Consider the following 16,081-nt stretch of genomic DNA (forward strand, 5'->3'; position numbering starts at 1 on the left):
CTTACAGATAATTGTACGTGTGGGGTACAGAGATTAGTTATTTGTTTAAGAATCATGTTAAACCCTGTTATTGTCCAGGCAACTTATGTTAATTGTTAAGCAAATGTTTACTCCTGAACTTATTTAGGCTTGCCATAACAAAGGGGTTGGATACTTATTGACTCTAGGCATTTTAGCTTTTAATTTTTAAATGTGCTCAATTTTAAATTCATGTCTTCCATCTCCTAATAATTGCTCCCACAGTTGATTTCTTCAAACCAAGCTGCTTACCTATTGCAGATTCAGTCTTCCCAGCCTGGTGCAGGTCTACAATTGTTTCTGGTGTCCTTTGACAGCTCTTTGATCTTGGCCATAGTGGAGTTTGGAGTGTGACTGTTTGAGGTTGTGGACAGGTGTCTTTTATACTGATAACAAGTTCAAACAGGTGCCATTAATACAGGTAATGAGTGGAGGACAGAGGAGCCTCTTAAAGAAGTAGTTACAGGTCTGTGAGAGCCAGTAATCTTGCTTGTTTGTAGGTGACCAAATACTTATTTTCCACTATAATTTGCAAATAAATTCATTAAAAATCCTACAATGTGATTTTCTAGATTTGTTTCCTAATTTTGTCTGTCATAGTTGAAGTGTACCTATGATGAAAATTACAGGCCTCTAATCTTTTTAAGTGGGAGAACTTGCACAATTGGTGGCTGACTAAATACTTTTTTGCCCCACTGTATGTGATTTACTTGGAATATGCTCTAGTTTGGTTTGTGTGAAAATTTGCATCACTGTTATGTTCCTATTGTTGGATAGCACTATGCTAACAGTACTTTGTGGATAGCATTATGCAAACAGTTCTATGTTCTTGTCCATGGATAGCATTATGCTAACAGTTCTATGTTTCTGTCTATATCTTGTGGATAGCATTATGCTAACAGTTCTAGGTTTCTGTCTATATCTTGTGGATAGCATTTTGCCAACAGTTCTATGTTCTTGTCCATGTTGTTGGATAGCATTATGCTAACAGTTCTATGTTTCTGTCTATATCTTGTGGATAGCATTATGCTAACAGTTCTATGTTTCTGTCTATATCTTGTGGATAGCATTTTGCTAACAGTTCTATGTTCTTGTCCATGTTGTTGGATAGCATTATGCTAACAGTTCTATGTTTCTGTCTATATCTTGTGGATAGCATTTTGCCAACAGTTCTATGTTCTTGTCCATGTTGTTGGATAACATTTTGCTAACAGTTCTGCACCCTTTATTCCTTCTGCTCAGTCAGTTCCTCTTCTCCTTTGGAGAAATGGGAGGAAGTGAATCTTCACCCTGAAGTTGCCCTGAATGACAGCAGGAAGAGACGATACGAAAATAAGTGCACCTCACACCACTCCTCCAGTGAATTAATATGGTAAAAGGCTTTATTTATTTATTATTTAACCTTTTATTTAGCAAGTCAGTTAAGAACAAATTCTTATTTACATTGACGGCCTACCATGGCTATACTTTCCATCTTGTCCACTTTAAACGTCAAGCCTTAACGTGTTAGAAATAGAGTTCAATCAATTATGTGTTATAAGTTACAGGAAACAAAACATAAAAAATGAACTATTACTAGAAATATGAATAGTGGTTGTGAACAGATTATTTTATTATTTTGTTGTACAACTGTAGTGTTAGAGTATATTGTAGAAGTATACCTTTCCCTTCGATACCAGAAATGTTTACCCTTCTTTCTCCCCCAGGTCAGCAGAGTTTAAAACAAATTCATCTGTGAAAAACTCATTTGAAGTCAATAGCATTGATGACGAGGACCACATATCAGCACTAAAGGTCTACAGAACCTCCATTAACATGTATACTAATAGAAAAATATGTGATGTTATGGTATCTTCCTTGAAAATAACCATATACAGGTCAAGTTTCACCACAAAGTGTGAGGATGTATCGAAAGCAATTTTAAATGATATATTGGTGTCTCCATTGCCTTCTGGGATTATAAGTGTGACCCCTCACACAGTTAAAGGTGAGGGTGTTTTTGCTGATCTTGCATTTCTGTGTGTGTGTGCGTGTGTGTGTGTGTGTACGTACATATTTCTGTGTCCTACAGGACCCAGTACCCCGACAAGTGCGGCCCAGTCTCCGTCACCTCTTGGGCAGACATCATTCCCAGGAGGAGGAGTTTGTAAGGGCAAAGGCTGCTGTAGAGGTGAGAGATTAATACACACACACATAATCTAAGATACTTGTTTGCTGGAAGTAGTAGTTTGGTAATGGCTAAAACTTTAAAAACATCCTACACATCTGTTATCTACAAGTTTCCACATGCACAAGATACAACAGGTGTAAAACGGTACAGTGAAATACTTACCTTGAGAGCTCTTTTCCAACAGTCATAATATACGGTAGATATTAATAGGAAATAGAATAAAAAAATGAAAGCAAAAACAAAAGCCATACAATAACTACAATGAGAGTTAAAGAAACACGAGAATGAAAGTTTGTACACAGTCCAGGTCAGTGCCAGTACCTTATTCAATCTACTGGAGTGGTTGAGGTGGGTTTATACATAAAACGTGAGGATATACAGTAGTAGGATATACATGTAAACATGGCTGAAAAGAGACTGGTAGTAGGATATACATGTAAACATGGCTGAAAAGAGACTGGTAGTAGGATATACATGTAAACATGGCTGAAAAGAGACTGGTAGTAGGATATACATGTAAACATGGCTGAAAAGAGACTGGTAGTAGGATATACATGTAAACATGGCTGAAAAGAGACTGGTAGTAGGATATACATGTAAACATGGCTGAAAAGAGACTGGTAGTAGGATATACATGTAAACATGGCTGAAAAGAGACTGGTAGTAGGATATACATGTAAACATGGCTGAAAAGAGACTGGTAGTAGGATATACATGTAAACATGGCTGAAAAGAGACTGGTAGTAGGATATACATGTAAACATGGCTGAAAAGAGACTGGTAGTAGGATATACATGTAAACATGGCTGAAAAGAGACTGGTAGTAGGATATACATGTAAACATGGCTGAAAAGAGACTGGTAGTAGGATATACATGTAAACATGGCTGAAAAGAGACTGGTAGTAGGATATACATGTAAACATGGCTGAAAAGAGACTGGTAGTAGGATATACATGTAAACATGGCTGAAAAGAGACTGGTAGTAGGATATACATGTAAACATGGCTGAAAAGAGACTGGTAGTAGGATATACATGTAAACATGGCTGAAAAGAGACTGGTAGCAGGAATATATAAATGCGTATGGTAATATGTGACCGACCGCCTCGATTCGTTCTTATGGTTGCTCGACTAAAGGTTTTGAGATTATGCTGCGGGGTTTAGAGGTCATTTGTGGTTTGGTACGGTACCATGCATCACTGCTTCATTTCTGAAGCCCAGCGCAAGGGGGAGTTAGAACACTTATTAGGATTTTGGGTCCCAAGGCGTTACTGTGTCTCTGACAATGAATGGGTGACATAAACCACATAGAAACTGATAATTGTGCACGACTCTTCAAAATGTAATTTCAATTAACTGAATGATGAGGATGAAGGTGATTGAATTGAGAACAATAGTGTAACACCATACCCGCTTGCGCCATCGTGTGCAAATTTATTTTGTCCCCCCACATCAAATGCGATCACGAAACGCAGGTTGAAATATCAAAACAAACCCTGAACCAATTATATTAATTTGGGGACAAGTCAGGAAAGCATTAAACATTTATGGCAATTTAGTTAGCTAGCTTGCTGTTGCGTGTTTTGAGTAGAGCAGACATTTCCATATATTTTTGTTAGCTGCATGTGTGACAACTCCACCAGTCCTATTTATGAAAATAATTTACTAAGATTATGTCGTTATATTTGGTGTAATATGTTATTTTCTGGTGGAATAAACTGAAATTGCAACCAACTTTCAAAGACTTGTTTTAAAAATAGCGATATTTTGGAAATTGAACATTTGAAAATGAAATAAAGTGAGAGGTTGAAATCTGAATAAAGGAGAAAATGACATTCTTGAACGTGGGGTGGGCCATTCTTACTAATCTGCTAGAGAACCAGTTCGGATTTTAGTAAACTCAGCAAAAAAATAAACGTCCTCTCACTGTCAACTGTGTTTATTTTCAGCAAACGTGTAAGTATTTGTATGAACATAAGATTCAACAACTGAGACAAACTGAACAAGTTCCACAGACATGTGACTAACAGAAATGGAATAATGTGTCCCCGAAGAAAGGGGGGGGGGTGTAAAAATCAAAAGTAACAGTCAGTATCTGGTGTGGCCACCAGCTGCATTAAGTACTGCAGTGCATCTCCTCCTCATGGACTGCACCAGATTTGCCAGTTCTTGCTGTGAGATGTTACCCCACACTTCCACCAAGGCACCTGCACGCTCCCAGACATTTCGGGGGAATGGCCCTAACCCTCACTCTCCGATCCAACAAGTCCCAGACTTGCTCAATGAGATTGAGATATGGGTTCTTCGCTGGCCATGGCGGAACACTGACATTCCTGTCATGCAGGAAATCACGCACAGAACGAGCAGTATGGCGAGTGGCATTGTCATAATCAAGGGTCATGTCAGGATGAGCCTGCAGGAAGGGTATCACATGAGGGAGGAGGAGGTCTTCCCTGTAATGCACAGCGTTGAGAATGCCTGCAAGCTCAGTCCGATGATGCTGTGACACACCGCCCCAGGCCATCCACCTCCAAATCGATCCTGCTCCAGAGTACAGGCCTCGGTGTCACGCTCATTCCTTTGACGATAAACGTGAATCCTGGTGAGACAAAACCGTGACTCGTCAGTGATGAGCCAGTCCTGTCTGGTCCCGCAACGGTGGGTTTGTGCCCATAGGCAACGTTGTTGCCGGCGATGTCTGGGGAGGACCTGCCTTACAACAGGCCTACAAGCCCTCAGTCCAGCCTCTCTCAGCCTATTGCGGACAGTGTGAGCACTGATGGAGGGATTGTGCGTTCCTGGTGTAACTTGGGCAGGTGTTGTTACACGTGGTCTGCCACTGCAAGGATGATCAACTGTCCGTCCTGTCTCCCTGTAACCCTGTCTTAGGCGTCTCTCATTACGGACATTGCAATTTATTGCCCTGGCCACATCTGCAGTCATCATGCCTCCTGTCTAAGGCACGTTCACGCAGATGAGCAGGGACGCTGGGCATCTTTCTTCTGGTGTTTTTCAGAGTCAGTAGAAAGGCCTCTTTTATGTCCTAAGTTTTCATAACCGTGACCTTAATTGCCTACCGTCTGTAAGCTGTTAGTGTCTTAACGACCGTTCCACAGGCGCCTGTGTCACATCTGCTCCTGCAACGCCCTCTAATGCTCATCCTGTGTCTCCTTGACCTGCCGCCACTCCCCCAGTACTCTCTCCCTCTCTCTGTGTGTGATTGTGTCGGGCGGAAACACGTGTGCTGGAGTCAGAGCAGATCCACACCAGCTGCAACCTGTTCCATAATCAAGACCTTTGCAAATACTCAGTCCTGCCACTTCCACACTGCCAGATCGTAATCTATGCTCAGTCAGTCTACGTTCCTAGCCGGTTGTTACTATTCAGACCCTGTTATCCGTTTGTTCCTGTTTTCCTCTCCGCTACAGTTCTGCCCGCTCTGACTCTGGTCCCTGTCTCCAGTCCACGTCTCGTCATCCTGCTACTCTGTCCTAGATTCCCCACTCTGCTACTCCCTTCGATTCCCCTCCGGACCGACTTACCCTGTTTCAACCCCTCTCGCTCCAGCCTCAGCCTCCGGACCTGCTTACCCTGTCTCAACCCCTCTCACTCCAGCCTCAGCCTCCGGACCTACTTACCCTGTATCAACCCCTCTCGCTCCAGCCTCAGCCTCCGGACCTGCTTACCCTGTCTCAACCCCTCTCGCTCCAGCCTCAGTTTCCAGAAACCCGGCCGAGCTTCCCTTGACCTGCACTCCCCCTGTGTCTCAAAAAATACCTCATGCCAGTCTCCTCGTCTGAGTCTGCTCTTGGGTTCCCCTGTTCCACTCCTCGTAACAGCATGTTCATTAATTGTTTATTGTTCATTGAACAAGCATGGGAAACAGTCTTTAAACCCTTTACAATGAAGATCTATGAAGTCATTTGGATTTTTACAAATGATCAATGATTTTGAACCTAAGTCTGGTGAATGTAATGTATGCCTCTCGTCCCCTTTCCATCTGTATGGAAAATTGTTACTTGATCCTATGCAAATAAAAAGGCCAAAGCTGATAAAAAAAGTCACATACAGTATATGAGTTTTTACTGGCATTATCTGACAATTCTCTATATATCTATCTATAGCTCTTGCAACAGCCAATAGCTGGACATGTTATGGAGGTTTGGGTATCGGAGCTGAAACAAAGCACACGATGCATGTCATCAAAATATTTGATTACTCCGTTGAGCCCTCATTCTTCTCCACCTCACCTTCCTCCTAACCTTCTCCCCCTTTCCGCCCTTGTGTCTCCCCTTTCAGTTTAACCGGGGCATGATATCAGTTCTGCCATATGCCATATGTACAGTTCTGTAAATATGCTGACCTCTTTGTTTGCTGTCAAACTGATATGTTACTGCAGGTGTTGTTTTCCAATGGTGAAGTTCAATTGTGAATGAAGTTGTCTTTATTTGTCTCACAATGCATTGTAAAGTTAGTTAATTTGACCAGTGAATAATATCCCCTCGTATTAATGTCCCAGGTGTGTGTGTTCACCTGTGCATCTGTGTCTGTATGCATCCCATTTCGTTAACAACTATTGACCCATCATTTTCAAATCTGGACCTCGAAGCCAGTTCCACTGCTTTTTTTTCTTGATCCGTGTGCTATTCCTGTGCGCCACCATTCGCTTCAAGTTCAGTCATCAGTCGGGTAAGAAAGAGGATAAGAAATTCAGACAATAGCGAGCCCACTTTCCCTACTTTGGCTAAATCACCAATTGTTCTGCAACTGATATAAGTTGTATTTATGCTGCATTAAACAGCACTATTCTTGACACGTGTCATTTAAATTTAGGTGATCAAACACGTGAATAGTGAATATCATCGTACTGAAAAAGATAACCATATTCCCAGAGGTATTGTCAGTAATAATCTTGCGACCATAAAGTTCAATTCCACTGTTAGCCCATTTGGGGAGCCCACTGTGGTAAGCTCATCCAGTGCTCATACTTTAAATGCCATAAATATGGATACCCCCACTGTTTTAAACCGTGTAGGAGGCTTGAGCTGTTGCATATCAACGTGCAAAGTTTGTCAAAGATTCAACCTTCTTGATATCTGAGTGCATGACATGAGCCCGGATATTTTCATTCTCTTGGAGACTTGTCTAAATGGCTCGATCCCGGATAAGGACCATCATGACATTGCTGATTACAACGTCTACAAACTTGTTTTTGCGTGGTTTCCGCGACACGGTTAGCTTTTAACAGCTAGGGCCGCTATTTCTTGTGCCCGGAATCCCGCTTAAGACCGGTTGAAGCCTGGATTATAGACTTGAGGTGGCTTCTTTGATCACGCTGGTCGCCAGCCTACGTAAGAAACTGGGGAAAACGCGGAGTGGAATGTTACATTTTCTACGCCAGTGGCAGGATGGCGTTTGCTCTCGCCAGTGTTGCCCGGACCTCCCCCATCTGATGGCAGAATGGAAGTAGCACAGTAAAAGGAGCAAGGCAATCAAAGATGGTCACATGTTACAAGCCAGGAAGCCGAAGACATCTGCCTCTTGCAAAGCAGTCTCCCAACGAGAGGCCCAAGCGGATACAAACAACGAATAGTTTTGCCGTCCTGAAACCTGATCTTCCTGCACTTTCCTCGCTGGAGATGCCTGAGCCTGGGGCCACATTGCCTACTACTACAATTTCAAAGGCGACTTCGGCAACCTTCTCTCCCTGCTCTGGGCTCCATCTGTCAGAGGCCTGCGCCGGGCTCAACTCATTCTGCCTCTCGCCAGTCCATAAAGGGTTCTTCGAAATATGGTGGGAGTCGGCGGATTTCCTCGTCCTTCTAGCCAGCCGTGATTTTGGGCAGCTCCATGGCAAGAAATATGACCGTTCCTGGTGCAAAATCAATGTCCCGGCGCTCGAGTAAATTACACTACTAAGCTGTTCCTGAATGTACTACGTCAGGACATGGGAATTGATTGTATCGTAGTCCATGTGGGTTTTAATGACATTATGATGGGCAGCACTGAGCAGTTGAAACTGGATTTTAAAGAGCTGATTGACTCTTTGCTAGACACTAACAAATATCTGCTCCTGTGCCCTCTCTGAATCGTGGCATTGATCGCTTTAGCAGGATTCTTTCTCTTCCCAACTGGCTACGTGATTATTGCAGCTCAAGCAAAAGTCATTACGCTACCTAAGAATACGTGGCGTTGGTGGATGAAGCAAGACATGATGTCCCAGATGTGCTCAATTGGATTCAGGTCTGGGGAACGGGCGGGCCAGTCCATAGCATCAATGCCTTCCTCTTGCAGGATCTGCTGACACACTCCAGCCACATGAGGTCTAGCATTGTCTTGCATTAGGAGGAACCCAGGACCAACCGCACCAGCATATGGTCTCACAAGGGGTCTGAGGATCTCATCTCGGTACCTAATGGCAGTCAGGCTACCTCTGGCGAGCACATGGAGGGCTGTGCGGCCCCCCAAAGAAATGCCACCCCACCCCACACCATGACTGACCCACCGCCAAACTGGTCATGCTGGAGGATGTTGCAGGCAGCAGAACGTTCTCCACGGCGTCTCCAGACTCTGTTACGTCTGTCACGTGCTCAGTGTGAACCTGACTTCATCTGCGAAGAGCACAGGGCGCCAGTGGCGAATTTGCCGATCTTGGTGTTCTCTGGCAAATGCCAAACGTCCTGCACGTGTTGGGCTGTAAGTACAACCCCCACCTGTGGACGTCGGGCCCTCATACCACCCTCATGGAGTCTGTTTCTGACCGTTTGAGCAGACACATGCACATTTGTGGCCTGCTGGAGGTCATTTTGCAGGGCTCTGGCAGTGCTCCTCCTGCTCCTCCTTGCACAAAGGCGGAGGTAGCGCCCCTGCTGCTGGGTTGTTGCCCTCCTACGGCCTCCTGATGTACTGGCCTGTCTCCTGGTAGCGCCTCCATGCTCTGGACACTACGCTGACATACACAGCAAACCTTCTTGCCACAGCTCGCATTGATGTCCCATCCTGGATGAGCTGCACTACCTGAGTCACTTGTGTGGGTTGTAGACTTTGTCTCATGCTACCACTAGAGTGAAAGCACCGCCAGTATTCAAAAGTGACCAAAACATCAGACAGGAAGCAAAGGAACTGAGAAGTGGTCTGTGGTCACCACCTGCAGAACCACTCCTTTATTGGGGGTGTCTTGCTAATTGCCTATAATTTCCACCTGTTGTCTATTCCATTAGCACAACAGCATGTGAAATGTATTGTCAATCAGTGTTGCTTCCTAAGTGGACAGTTTGATTTCACAGAAGTGTGATTGACTTGGAGTTACATTGTGTTGTTTAAGTGTTCCCTTCATTTTTTTGAGCAGTGTATATTGTCCTGCTAATAACATATTTTTGGAGAATATCCAACATCTTTTATATAATTCTAAATTAATAATAATAATCGCTTTGTATAAAAAATATATAAATATTTTGGATATTATTTCATTTTTCAAATAAAGTAAAAGGAGCAAGAAAAAGGCCATTCTTGAACATGGGGTGAGACATTGTTACTAAGTTGTAAATAAAGCAAGTTTGTTATTTAGAATGATTTATTTCTGTTTTTAGAGGAAGAGAAACCAAAAACCTACAGTCATCTCATGGGTCTCCCAGTTGAGGTCAGCACAGGTATTGAACCAGCATCTGTAGCAACACAGCTTGCACTGATATGTAGTGTCTAAGACCATTGCACCACTCAGGCGCTGTATAATGTGACCGGTCGGGAGTGGGCTACACTACTATAGTAAGAGCAAAATAACCCTATCAAAATAAAATAGTAAAAACATCAGTGTAACAACAGTTTTAGTAAGTAATACTGAAGTTGTACACAATTATCAGTTCATATTTAGGTTTATGTCGCCCATTCATTGTCAGTTAGAGAAACAGTAGGACCCAAAAGCATAATCAGTGCTCTAACTGTGCTCTAACAGTGCTCTAACAGTGCTCTAACAGTGCTCTAACTGTGCTCTAACTGTGCTCTAACAGTGCTCTAACTGTGCTCTAACTGTGCTCTAACAGTGCTCTAACAGTGCTCTAACAGTGCTCTAACTGTGCTCTAACTGTGCTCTAACTTTGTTGGTTCATTGTCCTGTTGAAAACAAATGATAGTCCCACTAAGCAGATGGGATGCAGAATTCTATGGGAGCCATGCTGGTTAAGTGTGCCTTGAATTCTAATTAAATCACTGACAGTGTCACCAGCAATTCACCTCCTCCTCCATGCTTCACGGTGGGAACAACACATGCAAAGGTCGTCCGTTCACCTACTCTGAACCATCAGACCAAAGGACAGATTTCCACCAGCCTAATGTCTATTGCTCCTGTTTCTTGGCCCAAGCAAGTGTCTTCTTCTTATTGGTGTCCTTTAGTAATGGTTTCTTTGCAGCAATTCGACCATTAAGGCCTTATTCACTCAGTCTCCTCTGAACAGTTGATATTGAGATGTGTCTGTTACTTGAACTCTGAATCATTTGTTTGGGCTGCAATCTGAGGCTGGTAACTCTAATGAAAGTATTCTCTGCAGCAGAGGTAACTCTGGGTCCTCCTTTCCTGTGGCAGTCCTCATGAGAGCCAGTTTCATCATAGCGCTTCATGGTTTTTGCGACTGCACTTGAAGAAACTTTCAAAGTTCTTGAAATTTTACAGACTGACTGACCTTCATGTCCAAAAGTAATGATGGACTGTCATTTCTCTTTGTTTATTTGAGCATTTCTTGCCATAATATGGACTTGGTCTTTTACCAAATAGGGCTATCTTCTGTATACCACCCTTACCTTGTCACAGCACAACGGATTGGCTCAAACGCATTAAGAAGGAAAAAAATCCACTATTAAAATTTTAACAAGTAATTGATATGCATACCCAATGAAGCTGGTTGAGAGAATGCCAAGCGTGTGCAAAGCTGTCATCAAGGGAAAGGGTGGCTACTTTGAAGAATCTAAAATATATAAAAAAACTTTTTTGGTTACCACATGATTCCATATATGTTATTTATAGTTTTGATTTCCACTATTATTCTACAATGTAGAAAATAGTAAAGATAAAGAAAAACCCAAATGTGTAGGTGTGTCCAAACATTTGACTGGTACTGTATGTGAAATAATATTTTTTTTGTTTTACCTTTATTTAACCAGGCAAGTCAGTTAAAAACAAATTCTTATTTTCAATGACAGCCTAGGAACAGTTGGTTAACTGCCTGTTCAGGGGCAGAACGACAGATTTGTACCTTGTCAGCTCGGGGGTTTGAACTCGCAACCTTCCGGTTACTAGTCCAACGCTCTAACCACTAGGCTACACTGCCGCCCCGTGTGGCGTCATGTTATCTAAATATCACTATCGCCATATTATTATTATTGAGAATTGACAATTGAGAAATAGATACACCTCCTCAATCAAGAACTCTAAATCATGCTACTTTCTATCTCATATTCTGATGGTGTCCCGTCTAAATTTTGGAAAAAAAAGTTAATGCACTCAAGCGCGGAAATTAATCTCTCCCTGCCTAAGAAAGCTGTGGATCTAACATATTTACTGAGAAACATTTGATAAGTGATTATTTCAATCAATGTGTTATCTCCGCAGGACTTTTATTTGAAAGAAATGGTGGTTTAATTTACCCTGATCAGTCAATCGACTGCTTTTCCCTCTCCCAGCCTCTAGTTGGCATGATGGAAGATCCATCAACTTCTGGTGCTAATTTGCTTGATCCTCTCTTGTTGCAGCATTCTGCTCCTCTAATTGTAGAATGATTGACACGTTTTAAACCTGAGAATTATATCGGGTGCTATCCCTAGGGTCTGGAAGGCTGCCCATGTGCTTCCTCTCCATAAAGGTAGCGACCGCTCTGACATTAATAATTATCACCCCATCTCTAAACTCTTTCCCATTGAAAAATGTTAAATCTTTAATCAACACAGCGTAGATATTTTCCAGTGTCCATCAGTCTGATTTCAGGCCAGTACCTTATCTGCTTTTTCTTTGGTGATGTGGTCCTTCTGTAGCTCAGTTGGTAGAGCATGGGGCTTGTAACGCCAGGGTAGTGGGTTCGATTCCCGGGACCACCCATACGTAGAATGTATGCACACATGACTGTAAGTCGCTTTGGATAAAAGCGTCTGCTAAATGGCATATATTATTATTATTATTATTATAAAGTAGTTGATGTGTGCTTAGTTTACCTGAGTTTGCATTTTGAGAGATCTGATTGGACTAGGCTAAATCAATCAAATTGCTTGGGCAAAAGGCAGCGTCGTGCTGCCCTTCTTATAGGTGGAAAGCTTTTCGACACTTGACCTGTCACCATTATTCATTTATCGACTGTCTGAAAATTGGCCTGGGTTAGGCAGCCTGCATTTGGTTTGAAAACTACCTGTTACGGTTCTTTCTCCTCTTCCTCTGAAGAGGAGGTGTAGCAGGGATTGGACCAAAATGCAGCGTGGTTATTTGTTAAATCTTTAATAAAGATGAAAACACAAACAGTATACAAAAACAATAACTGTGAAAACACCTAAACAGCCTATCTGGTGCAAACAAACACAGAGACAGGAACAATCACCCACGAAACACTCAAAGAATATGGCTGCCTAAATATGGTTCCCAATCAGAGACAACGATAAACACCTGCCTCTGATTGAGAACCACTTCAGGCAACCATAGACTTTTCTAGACAACCTCACTATACCACACTCCCAATACCTACAAAACCCCAAGACAAAACACACCACAGAATTAACCCATGTCACACCCTGGCCTGACCAAAATAATAAAGAAAACACAAAATACTAAGACCAGGGCGTGACAGACAGGACACAATGTTTTTCTTCTGATGGTGTTAAGTCAGGGTTCCTTGAGAGGAATAGGATGCCTTTCATTAAATAGCAGAAAACAAATAATTCAGTCAACATTCATGCTGGTTATGGTTAATGGTGATATCGTCTATATGAATGCAGCTGCCACTGTGCTTAAACCAGTGGACAAAGTTTATCGTAACGTACTACACTTTATTACGGGTGACAGGTTCAGTGCACATCATTGCTTTCCGTATCAGAAAGTAGACTGGCCCTCTTTGAAGTCTTGTAGATTGATGCATTGCACTCTTTTTGTTTATGAAGCCCTTGTTGCATAGACTTCCGTCTTCCTTCGTTGGGAACCTGCAGACATACGAGCTACCAGGCTCAGCCTCAGGGACGGTTTACTCTGGAGATCCCTTCGATCTCCACTGAGTTAGGTAAATCTGCTTTTAGGTTTTTTTTTTTACACCTCACCTTAAATTGGAATAATTGGTGACACGGGCAATTCAGATGGCTGATTGAGGACCCTGAATGAATTTGTTAAATGTGCTTATTTCGCTTTTCGTATATTGATGTGTCTGTTTTGATACAGGGCTCATCTGTACAATAGACCTTGGTCTCAGCAGACTCTCTGTCCAAAAAAAAGGTTACTTAAAGAAAAAATGTCATCTGAACATTTGTCAATGTTTTTGTTTCTTCTGTTCTGAAAGAAAATGGCTTCTTTCCAAATATAGCGTATCTATCTATCGAGGCTAATTTGAACTGACAAGACCCACATTTAGCAGCGGGAGAAATATGCTTCAGTAAATGGGTGAAATTATGGATTTTTGTTCAAATCGCAGCGTGTTGTCTTGGACAGAGGCCAGTGGGGGCATGCAAATTGAGTAAGCAAACACAAGCAACAAAACACGCAATTGGATTCAATTTTTTTTCAGGGTCTGAATACTTTTATTTTTAATACATTTGCAAACATTTTTAAGTACCTGTTTTCGCTTTGTCATTCTGGGGTATTGTGTGTAGATTGATTTAAGAAAACAATATTTTTATCCATTTTAGAATAAGGCTGTAACATATCAAAATGTGGGTAAAGTGAAGGGGTCTGAATACTTTCCGAATGCACTTGCTTGGTCCTTGCAAGTTTGTGGATATTAGGGCTGACCCCATTTGGCCAACAGGTCAATTGTTTGCTGAAAAGGCTTTTGGTTGACAGATTATTTTTGTTGAGCGGCCCATGAGACACCTGTCTGATTCGTGCCTGTCTCAGTGGATTAATCCATTGCGGAGGCTGCGGGAATGTCGCAGTCCATCACTCTAAGATAGGCATCTGAAACATAAGGCACACGCGAGGGTATTTGTCTTGGCACGCCAAGCAATTTCATCATATAAAAAAAATATGTGAAATTGCATGGGTTTTTCCAAAAAGCTTTTGCTTTTGGACATGACACCATTTATTAAGTTTTCCTTAGACCTACAGTATAGTGTGTGAAGATAATTATTTAAAATTTGACTGTACGCTTGTTTATTCCATGTGTAACTCTGTGTTGTTGTTTGTGTCGCACTGCTTTTCTTTATCTTGGCCAGGTCGCAGTTGTAAATGAGAACTTGTTCTCAACTGGCCTACCTGGTTAAATAAAGGTGTTCTCAACTAGCCTACCTGGTTAAATAAAGGTGTTCTCAACTAGCCTACCTGGTTAAATAAAGGTGTTCTCAACTAGCCTACCTGGTTAAATAAAGGTGTTCTCAACTAGCCTACCTGGTTAAATAAGGGTGAAATAAAACATTTCAAATGTTGAGTCAAGAAGAAGGGGAATGTGGCTAAGATCCACAAGGCACGTCTCTCTCCAGAATGCGATCTGTCCTGCCAATTTGTGCACGTTCATTGTTTCATGCCTTAATTGTGTGAATATTTTTCCCTTTGATTGTTGTCTATCAATTCCCCATTTACGTACACTATATATACAAAAGTATGTGGACACCCCTTCAAATGAATGGATCGAGCCCTGCAATCTTCATAGTTTGTTAAGTGGAATGTCTAAGCGCAACAACGGCTCAACCATAACATGGTAGGCCACACAAGCTCACAGAACTGGATAGCCAAGTGCTGAAGCTTGTAGCTTGGTAGTGAGTGTTGCAACAAATCGTCTGTCCTCGGTCGCAACACTCACTACTAAGTTCCAAATTGCCTCTGGAAGCAAAGTCAGCACAAGAACTGTTCGTTGGGAGCTTCATGAAATGAATTTCCATGGCACACAAGCCCAACATCATCATGCTCAATGCCAAGCGCCGGCTGAAGTGGTGTAAAGCTCGCCGCCATTGGACTCTGGAGCTGTGGAAAGATGTTTTCCGGAGGGATGAATCACACTTCACCATCTGGAAGTCTGACGGATGAGTCCCTGCAGCAATGTTCCAACATCTAGTGGAAAGCCTTCCGAGAAGACTGGAGGCTGTTATAGCAGGAAAGGGGTGACCAACTACATATTAATACCTATGATTTTGGAATGAGATGTTTGACGACCAGGTGTCCACATACTTTTGGTCATGTAGTGTATATCGCCAATAGTACATTTACCATAAATCCCCATAATTTCTAATCTACAATGTTTCTTTGGTTTCGGTAATTTCTGTCAATAGATTCAATAGGCTATATTATTTCTACAGTCGTTTACTGTTCTCAATATTGGAGTGGACACATTGTTTGCAGAGCTCACAACCTATGCTACACCTGTAAGACACGTTTTGGTTTATTTAATTGACTCGTTTTGTCAATTTATTCATTGTCTTTTGTTTGGAGCGCTGCTGTCAATGTTGAGTAAGGACGCACACCTGATTGTGCATAGAGGTAGGCATAGGCTACCTATCCTGTGCGTAAATGTATAAATGTGTCCATTTGCATAGGCTACCTATCCTGTGCGTCAATGTGGCCATTTGGGAATGTCAGATAGTATTTCTGATTGTCTTAACTCACCACCACGAATGAAAAGTAATTGTGTCTTCACCTTAAACAAAAGTCTGTTTTTACATCTATTGAGAATGACAATAGTTCATCAATGTATTAAGAAATCTTTCCAGCTCTCTCCCTTTCGA

The 16,081-nt window shown here is 42.1% G+C and overlaps 1 protein-coding gene across 4 annotated transcripts in view; it reads left to right on the forward strand.

Annotated features, from left to right (window-relative positions):
- Nucleotides 1–16,081, forward strand: part of pex5lb (peroxisomal biogenesis factor 5-like b) — a 272,913-nt gene that overhangs the window by 203,012 nt on the left and 53,820 nt on the right. For all 4 annotated transcript variants that reach the window (XM_035800646.2, XM_035800648.2, XM_035800645.2 and 1 more), the window contains 3 exons: nucleotides 1,261–1,390; nucleotides 1,725–1,812; nucleotides 2,090–2,188. In XM_035800646.2, the coding sequence (XP_035656539.2) occupies nucleotides 1,261–1,390; nucleotides 1,725–1,812; nucleotides 2,090–2,188 (317 nt within the window). The remainder of the gene's footprint in view (nucleotides 1–1,260; nucleotides 1,391–1,724; nucleotides 1,813–2,089; nucleotides 2,189–16,081) is intronic.

This window comes from Oncorhynchus keta, chromosome 23, assembly GCF_023373465.1.
Source record: "Oncorhynchus keta strain PuntledgeMale-10-30-2019 chromosome 23, Oket_V2, whole genome shotgun sequence".
Lineage (NCBI taxonomy): Eukaryota > Metazoa > Chordata > Actinopteri > Salmoniformes > Salmonidae > Oncorhynchus > Oncorhynchus keta.